The sequence below is a fragment of the Magnolia sinica genome, chromosome 10, assembly GCF_029962835.1.
Source record: "Magnolia sinica isolate HGM2019 chromosome 10, MsV1, whole genome shotgun sequence".
Taxonomy (NCBI): domain Eukaryota; kingdom Viridiplantae; phylum Streptophyta; class Magnoliopsida; order Magnoliales; family Magnoliaceae; genus Magnolia; species Magnolia sinica.
Genome location: NC_080582.1, coordinates 84,277,510 through 84,287,117, shown reverse-complemented (window position 1 = coordinate 84,287,117; position 9,608 = coordinate 84,277,510). Strand labels below are relative to the sequence as shown.

The 9,608-nt window shown below is 41.3% G+C and overlaps 1 protein-coding gene across 1 annotated transcript; it reads left to right on the top strand.

Moving 5' to 3' along the window:
• Nucleotides 1–1,178: 1,178 nt before the first annotated feature.
• On the top strand, nt 1,179–8,261 carry LOC131217233 (cold-responsive protein kinase 1-like). Its single transcript, XM_058212085.1, has 7 exons — nt 1,179–1,809; nt 3,927–4,118; nt 4,593–4,720; nt 4,812–5,025; nt 5,567–5,798; nt 6,714–6,864; nt 6,959–8,261. Exons 1-7 carry the CDS (start codon nt 1,785–1,787, stop codon nt 7,301–7,303), a joined length of 1,287 nt encoding a protein of 428 aa, XP_058068068.1. The 5' UTR covers nt 1,179–1,784; the 3' UTR covers nt 7,304–8,261.
• Nucleotides 8,262–9,608: the final 1,347 nt, after the last annotated feature.

Genomic DNA, 9,608 nt, shown 5'->3' with positions numbered 1-9,608 from the left:
TTACGAATTTTACAAGTTCAGTGATTCCGACTGAAGGTTATGACCGTAGAAAGTAGGTATGGGTTTTTTTTTTTTTTTTTTACACATGGTTTGGCTAGTAACCCCATCAGCTAGATAGCTAATGTGAAAGCCTGTGGGCCTCACCCTCATGTATGTGTTTTATTCATGTTGTTAAGAGATCCAAATCTCGGGTGGACCACACCATACGAAGACAATGTTGATTGAACATCATTAAAAACTTCATGGGACTCACTGTAATATTGATTTACCACCTAATATGTTGATAAGGCCATACGGATGAAGGGAAAACACAAATATCAGCTTAATCCAAAACTCCCGTGGCTCACAAAAAGTTTTCAACTATATGCATTCAATCCCCATTGTTTCCTATGGTGATATGCATTCAATCCCTATTGTTTCCTATGGTGTGGTTCAACTGAGATTTGGATCTTACTCATTTTTTAGCTCATGCCTTAAAATGAGCTGGTAAAATGGATGGACAGCATGGATAAAGCACATACATCATGGTGGGCCCACAGAGGTTTTACATGAGCTGGCTGGCTGGTGTTGGGATAACGAAATCGGATTGCCTACTGAGTTGCCCACTATGCTTCTATTGTATTGAGTAAACTCTATTGGCCGACCATGAATGTACGTGGTTTACCCACGCCGTCCATCCGTTTTTTTCACCTCATTTCATGGGTTAGCTGAGAATTGAAGTATATGCAAAGCTCAAGTAGACCATACCAAGGAAAACAGTAAGAATAATGATTTCCACCGTTGAAACGTTGCTAGGGCTCACAGTCTAAAACTTCTGTAGCTCCGAAGAAAATTTTCAAACGGTAGACATTCAATACACACTGATTCCCATGGTGTGGTCCACTTGAGCCTTGGATATGCTTCGTTTTTGGACTCAATCCCTAAAATTGTCTGATAAAATGGATGGACGGAGTGGATAAAATACATAAATCAAGGTGGATCCCACAGAGTTTACTAAGTACGAAATCCGCTTCCCGACGGTTCCTTTGAGTGCATGCGTATGAGGCAGCATCCTCTCCCAGATTATCAAATAACTCCCGACATGGATTTCCTCGCCGTCTCCAACATCCAAATTTGTTTCATCCGATCGTCGCCATCTCTACCGTCCAAACAATGTCAGCTTTGTACAATACGACATTCCCTTCCCACCATCGATCATATCTCGGCTGTCCATTCCTAACCACCTTCTATCTCTCGAACCGAACGCCTCGAAAACAACAGCAACATGTGAAAACCAAATTCTCGCAGTATCTCACTCTCCTCTCCATCTCTTCCACGCTCTGCCATACCTCCGATCTCAACCCACCTCCACCGTCCGATGGGATCTTGAACCATCCATTCCCCGGCTTCCACGTGTCAGCAGGATACGAAGAGCCAGCCTACAGCGGAAAACGAAAAGGAGACCCGAAGGTCTACGGATTCGCGCGGTGCCGCGGAGATTTTAAATCGGAAGACTGTTTTGTGAAGGGAAGTCGCGTGGTAGGGGCGTACGGAGAGGATCGCGCGGTGTTTTATCAGCCGTTGGATTTTGGAGATAAGGGCTTTGGGAGGCCGGTGCCAGGACCCGAGTGGCGGGAGAGGCGGGTTGATAATTTAGCGGGAAAGGATTTGTTTTTTTTTTGGGTATTGAACGAAGAAGATACTTTTGGTAGTCTTGCGGGAGTACCTTTTGTGTGGCGCAGTGCTCGGAGGGAGGTCCGGGAGAAGCGGGCGTTTTATTCGGCGAGAGTACGGTACAAAAGAAGATGCCGCGTTCGATGCCTTCTCCGAGTAAGTTTTCGAACTTTGGAGAAATTACGTATTTGCCCCTGGGAAATTGTCCTGTTACTTGGGATTCTAGCCCGCTGTACGTGCACATGCCACTGCACTTGCTCACGTGAGAGATCCAAGCCGTTCATCAGATGGACCCTAACTCTTAGATTCCCTAGGCCAAAAAACTGGTTGGTTTGTTCAGATGGTAGGCCACACGTGTAGAATATAGATGGACGGATGAAATAATTGATCAACGGTCCACAATCATCATTCTTTTGTGATCAAATATGAGAATGGATTGATCTGATCAGTGTGGCCCACCTGATGAACAGATGGATCTTGCATGGAATGTGTGGTGGGGGGCAGCACTGAGTTTTTTGGCATTTCTCCTGATTATCGGGTCATTTGGGTCGAAGAATCCACCTGAAATTGCACTTTGCTCCATCTCCACCGTACAGTGGCTCCTACATGGTGGGCCCCACGTGATGCAAGGTTCGGATTACATACAGAGGCCAATAGAATGTAGCAGAGATGGGGTCAAAGGTAGATTTTGACTGCACATAGCAGACATTTGTGATCAGAGACGTTCATCAAACTAAGTCCTGTATAAATGGCATAGTTGTATCTGGACCACCCAAACTGCTGACCCAATTGAGGATGGATCATAACCCAAAAATTACACTGAGAATATGAAAGTAACCATCTGATTTTAACCCTTGGAAACCAGTCACTACTTCTAGCCATCCACGTAATAGCCACCATTAATGGTTAGGATTGCTCGATCAGTGCTATTTTAGAGATATGATCCGTCCACAACGAGCCCCACAGTTTGGACGGTCTCGATATCCATAGAGAGAAGATGAAACTGACCATCTGATTTTGCCCTTGGAAACCACCTCCCTACCTTGATCCATCCATTTTGATAGCCATAATTGATGGTTAGGATTGCTTGATCAGTGTGATTTTAGAGATATGCTCTACCCACAAAGTGCCCCACAATTTGAATGGTCTGGATAGCCGCATTGAGAAGATGAAGGTGACCATCTGAGTTTACCCTTAGAAACCGCTCATGGGGATTAAATGGTCGGTGGGATTAAATGGTATTGAATTAATATTAGATGGGATTAACACCATTATTACACAGATATTGCATATATCTTGAAATACCATGGTATTTTGGCCATCCAATCCCATGTTTGGAATAAATTCTTGCTACAAGGGGAAAACAATGGATTAAGCAAAATCCTGTTTGGTGGACCATAGAATTGTAATCAACTAACCAAATTCATAATGGATGTCATTTACTTGTACACACATATAACCAGAATGTCAGGTATAAAGGGTGTATATGGATGGACGGCATGGATAAACACATGCATCAATGTGGGGCCCACATGTGTAGTGGATTTCAAAATCCACAGAAATCTGGCTTGGGACCAAATGCAATTCCATCCCACCTAATCCCATCCTTTCCCATCCTTCCCAAACGCCTGATAGAATTTGCATGGGACTAAATGCAATTCCATCCCACCTAATCCTATCTAATATCATGTGCCAAACGCCCCCTAGCCATTAATTTAGTATCCAACAGTGATGGTAAGGATTGTTTGATCAGTGTCATTTTAGAGATACGTTCCACCCACAGCATTCCCCACTATTTGGATGGTTTGGATAGCCGTGCGTGAATGCCGCATGAGAGGAGGATGAGTCAGCACCGCTCGAATTGGGTCATTTGTAGGAATGCTCATGGACCAGGTCAGGTCAGCTTATCCCAGCCATTTGTTTATCAGGCCTGAAATTCAGGCCTAGGTCTGGATCATGTTCTTTCAGGCTCAAATTCAGAACTGAGCTCAGCCAATTGGAAAAAATGAATCATGTTGTCATTTTGAATTATAATGTTGGTAATTTCCTCTACGATGAATCATGTGTGTTGCAGTTCAATTCAATTGAGCATCCAAACACACCATAGCTTTTCAAATTTCATGGAGGAGTAGGTGACAGTTATAAGCTGACAACAAACAGTCTTATTTGTGATATGACAACTTCTCATTCTTTACAAATTGAACTAGTCATAGCTTATTTGCTTGACTTCTATTATTCAGTATCTCTGATAGTAATTCATGTAAATCATGCAGCAAGTTCACCACCATCTACACTCCTTCCTATAGAGAGCTCGTCTCCATCAAAACACAGCAACATACCACTAATGTTTGTCCTAGGAGGGATAATACTCGTTGTGGTCTGTTTAATTCTAATAGTCATTTTCTGGAAATTCATCAAACCTGGGAAGTTGAAGAAGATGCTGGTCCCATCCAAAGCAGTTCGAGGTAATGCATAATATATGCTGTGTAGGAGTTCTATGGTATTTCTTCCCTGCTGTATTCATGGCAAAAAAACATGTGGTGATCAGGACTATTGATCTGGTGCCCCACCAAGTGAATGGGATACACCAAAATTTGTAGTGATTGGACAACTCTCACCTTCTTATCTATGAAAATTTCCACATAAACATGAACAGCTTCTTTTTTTTTTTTTGTTAATTAAACCACCCCTTTTACAGGCTTCGGATCATATGGCCACCACAGTACAGTTGCTTTGCTTTTTGTGATTAGGACCATTGCTTGTTGGCCCACCAAATCAACAGTCCTGAATCTTGGCAGCATACACATGTAGACCACATGTATAGTTGAGATGTTTGTTGCACTTCATTGAACTCCATGGAGTTCATGCATCAAAGTAGCATTCCTTACCCGGAAATAACATATTCAGTGAGGCCATAAGATTGCACTTTGTGTTAGCAGCACCAGATTTCTTTAGTGGTAACCTTCGAACGATAAGCTACTTCGACTACCGGACACTGAAGAAAGCAACAGGGAATTTCTGTTCCAGGAACCAGCTTGGAAGAGGAGGATTCGGGCCAGTCTACAAGGTTCGGAGAAAAAAATGAGAAAGCTCGTGCATGATTTTTGAATTCTATTCTTCTCCTTTCTAGCTTTTCTAATGAAGTTGTTTGGGGACAGGGAGTTTTAGAAGATGGGAGGATGATTGCAGTAAAGAAACTGGCTTTGGAGAAATCACAACAAGGTGAATCAGAATTCCTTTCAGAGGTGAGGTTGATAACAAGCATCCAGCACAAGAACTTGGTACGCCTTATTGGGTGTTGCTCAGATGGGTCTCAGAGACTGCTTGTATATGAGTATATGAAGAATGGAAGCTTGGATGCGATAGTTTACGGTCTGCATCTATCTTCATACCTTTCTATCTATTTATCTTTCTGCTCCGAGGGGTCTCTTCTCTTGGCTCAGTGGTAGACAGTGTGTCTCATATCCGTGCATGGGGTGGTAGTGTGTGTGTTTCTCACCTTTGAGAAAAAAAAAAAAAAAAAAATCTTTCCGCTCCAAGTTTTCAGTTTTCCCCCTTTCTTTTTTAAACAGTTCCCTGTTTCGAACTTCTTAGGGTGTGTTTGGTTGAACCAAATACCATGATAAATTGGTCTCACTTGCCGCAGAACTTCATGATATTTCATAAAATTTGGTGCAACCAAACACGCCCTTGGTAAGGAGACATGAAAATCATGCATTGCATAGGGAACCCAGCAACTATTTACAGCCCCACTTTTGATGCATACTGCCTTTTACTACTTTGGTATTAGAGAAGTCTGCCTTTTGTACTGATCTAACACCAAAAGTAGAAAAAAGGGATGTATGCTCAAAAGGGTAGGGTGTAAATATCAGCTCACATTTGATTATTTTCTTTACTACTTTCCATGGAACAGGCAAAAGCACCCAGTTCTTGAACTGGAAGAGTCGGTTCCAAATTATTCTAGGCATTGCTCGAGGATTGCAGTATCTTCACGAGGATTCACATCTAAGGATTGTTCATAGAGACATCAAGGCAAGCAACATACTCCTTGATGAGAAATTCCAACCGAAAATTGGAGATTTCGGGTTGGCTAGGTTCTTCCCTGAAGACCAAGCTTATCTCAGCACCACATTCGCAGGAACTCTGTAAGTTGTTAGAGACTTACCTTTTTTCTAAGGGCCCGTTTGGATACCACTAAATAAGTTACTTTTTCTACTTAAACAGTAGATAAGTAACTTATTTGAGATAAGTAAGTTTGGTTTATGATCAATTATAAGTAACCTTTTTATTTAAAGTTACTTAATCACTTCAGTTTAATAAGTAGAAATCAAGATAAGCTACTTGAGGCATAAGTAGCTTATCTTAAGTAACTTACGATCCAAACGCCCCCTAAATTGAAAGAGAACTGATCACCTACAGGCACCTGCAAAATTAGCCATTGGATGCAGTAAATGGGGCAGAAAAAAATAATTCCTTAATGCATCCAATGGCTTAAAAATCCTTTTACCACAAGTAGTAGTGCAGGCTCCTGTAGGTGATCAGTTCTCGACAGGAATGGGACTGCTCTATCATTCTCAATCTTATATTATATATGGCTCTGATGTGTTTTTTAAGATAGTCTAAGGTACATTTGGATTCTGAATTGAACTGAATTTTTGTAATCTAATTCAGTATTAGAAGAAACAATAAAAGTTTAGAGGGTTTCATTTTAATTCATAATGATGGCAAAACCCCCAATTGCAATCCGGTTTGTTCTAAATGGATATAAAACAATAGTAATTCCAATTTGGGTGATAGTCCCTCACTATGAATGATGCAGGGCTAGACTAATGTGGTCATTTCTACTTTATTGAATTGAGTTATTGTAATTCAATTCGTTTGAACATTCAAACACAGGCTGAGCGAGTCAATAACGAATTACTTGCGTGAATGAGCCTGTATCACTCATTTCTCATCTGCTTATTCTAGTGATTGTATAATTTGGAAGACTCCATTATACCTGAATCATTTATCATCACAGCATATAACGATTTCAGTATGATTTTTTATTCTCCTTTCAGAGGTTATACAGCTCCCGAGTATGCCATTCGAGGAGAGCTGTCTGAGAAGGCAGACATATACAGCTTTGGCGTTCTGGTGCTCGAGATTGTTAGTTGCAGGAAAAACACGGATCATACTTTGCCATCAGAAATGCAGTATCTTCCTGAATATGTATGCTTTCAAGCTTTCTCGTCCTGTTCTTTTCTTGTTCCATTGACCAAAGAAGTGAATTAATAAATAGCACATTTTCTGTTCATGTTTGTAGGCATGGAAGCTTTATGAAAGATCAAGGGTCATTGATCTGGTGGACCCGAATCTTCAACAAGATGGGTTTGTGGAAAAAGACATCTTACAAGCAATTAATGTATCTTTGTTGTGCCTACAGCCGTATCCAAGCCTAAGGCCGCCAATGTCAGAAATCGTGGCCTTGCTAACATGCAAGGTGGAAATGGTAGCAACACCTATGAAACCAGCATTTCTAGACCAGAGGCGTTGCAAGGATGAACATCTTTCTTGGGAGATTATATCCGGAGGTTTCCCTTCCCCTCTACCAAGCGATTCTCCCTCCTTCCCTCAACCCGAAAAGTCAACTTCGACATCATCATCATAGAAATACATTCCTAAAGCCGCAGAAACCAAGGCCGTAAAAGCTATGATGACTTGAGTAAAATATTACTGAATTAAAGAGATTATAGGATGGGAAGAAGATGAAAGATACTGCATTTTTCTGAGAGTCTGATTAAAGGAGGATGTTGAAGTGATTCGCCCAACGTCTGTCGAAGTAGGAGAGATGTACTATGATTCAAAGAAAAGGTCCAGTTAAAGAGAGGATGTTAGAATGATCGCCTCTAGTTTAGTGGCGTATTAATGTATTATATGGTAATATCTAGTACATTTTGACAGGTGCTATTATGGGTATTTTCATAAAATTTTCTTTAATGAGACCGGATCCAATACAAAGCTTTGAATGTGTGTATCTAAGTACATCGCCTTAACTGAACTTAGGCCCTGTTTGGGATCAGGGAAATGAAACTAATGATTTGATAAATCCATGTACCTGTGAAATTCATGAATTGCATTGGATTTGGATTTGGCAAAAATCCCATAGTCCACTGTTTGGGACCAAGCTACAAACAAAGGGATTTGGAAGTATTTATTTACATGGAAAAACATTTATTGCTTTATGCAATTCTCTCATTTTGTGGATTTGTAAAGTCTTAGATTTGAATTTTCCCCTAATCCTTGGATTTATGGGGGTTTGGTTTTGGGAAATCTGTGGAGTTGACAAATCCCTGACGGGAACAAACATGGGAGATTTGAAATCCAAGAATTTCACAAATCCTTCACCCCAAACAGCCCTTAAGTGCACTTCTAAACTGTATGTAAATGCACTCAAACACACTTAGATGCATGGTTGTGTGCTAAAGCTTAGTGTACAAAGCTTTGTATTGGTTCCGGCCTCTTCTTTTATTATACTTTGAGAGCTCATTGGCATATGTGAGAGGAATGTCTGTTCAAATTACTTTGTAGAAAATGACATCATATGTTCAATTCTCCAACTTGATTTTCTTGTAATGATGATAGACAAGAATGCTATTCAAGAAAGCCTGAGTAAAATCTGCATCAGGAAGAGAACGAAAATCATATCTCTGTTTCTATGCTTTTGCTGAAAGAGTGAAAAAAATGAGAAATGACAGGGGGGGGGGGGGGGGGTTTGCCCATGTGACGCAGGGGAGGACGTGAGGTCGAGCACTGTCTTCCTCAAGAGGATAACTATTCCGAATCCACGGAACTTCTCTGGACTCCTCATAGAGACTTCTCGAATCCATGAGGAAAGAAAGCAGAAAATAGAAATAAATTCTATTAAATTCGAAATTGATTGATGAATAATTAAAAATGAGTTCACAACCCTTTAAATAAGGGTACCAAGCAATGGGAAAGAAATTAGAATCAAACTACAACTCAAACTCCTAGAATCCGCGACTTACTATAAATAGTAAACTTACTATTTATAGACGGTCGTGATGTCTACTACTGCACAAGGTTTTCGGCCAAAAATAGTAAGTGTCCTATTTGGCTTCACCAAACTGTTCTCCTAATTATTCTAAGCTCTTTTCACGTTGGGCGCAACTCCTAAAGCTCGACGAATGAAGAGTTATAATCAAACTAAAACTTACTATTTATAGTAAAAACGAAATTAAAACAGGGAAACGACCATCGATCAAGGGGTTTTTCGCAATTTCGGGCTGCGCAACCTAGCATAGCAGGGTTGGTTGGCTAAAGTAGCTCGTTCTACCCCAAAATCATATATTTTACGTCAGATAACTCATTCCGGATTGCAAGATACGCCCGATCTAAGGTCCGATGGTGCGGATCGCTTCTGTCATTGACCGGGCCGTTTCTGATCCATCTTGGCCATGAAACTGTCTGCGACCCGCTCTACATCAGTCCCCTCCACTTCAAAAGAACTCGTCCTCCAGTTCTCATCTTGCGCTGGTTCATGATACTCGGTCAGGTCCGCGACATTGAAAGTCCGTGAGATTGCCATGTCATCTGGAAGATCAACAACATAAGCGTTATCATTGATCTTTCGGATGATTGGTATCGGTCCAATCTTTTTATTCTTCAACTTGTTGTATGTTCCGCTCGGAAATCGTTCTTTGCGCAGATGGACCATTACTTGGTCACCCACTTCGAACACTTTTTGTCGCCGATGCTTGTCCGCTTGCTCCTTATATTTTTCGTTCGAGGCATGTAGCTTAATTTGTACCTTCACATGAATGCCCATGATCTTGTCAGGCATATGTTCCGTTGCAATGCTCATGCCTGGGAGCTTGGGCAGAGGGACCAAGTCTAGTGTGTGACGAGGTACTCGTCCATAAATAACCTGGAACGGGGATTTTCCTGTCGAGCGG

What these genes read in the sequence shown, in the direction of transcription:
- LOC131217233 (XM_058212085.1), top strand. Translation starts at nt 1,785, where the DNA reads ATGCCGCGTTCGATGCCTTCTCCGA. An exon ending in GATTCGGGCCAGTCTACAAG is followed by an intron (nt 4,721 to 4,811) that starts GTTCGGAGAAAA and finishes GTTTGGGGACAG; the next exon opens with GGAGTTTTAGAAGATGGGAG. An exon ending in TGCAGTATCTTCCTGAATAT is followed by an intron (nt 6,865 to 6,958) that starts GTATGCTTTCAA and finishes TCATGTTTGTAG; the next exon opens with GCATGGAAGCTTTATGAAAG.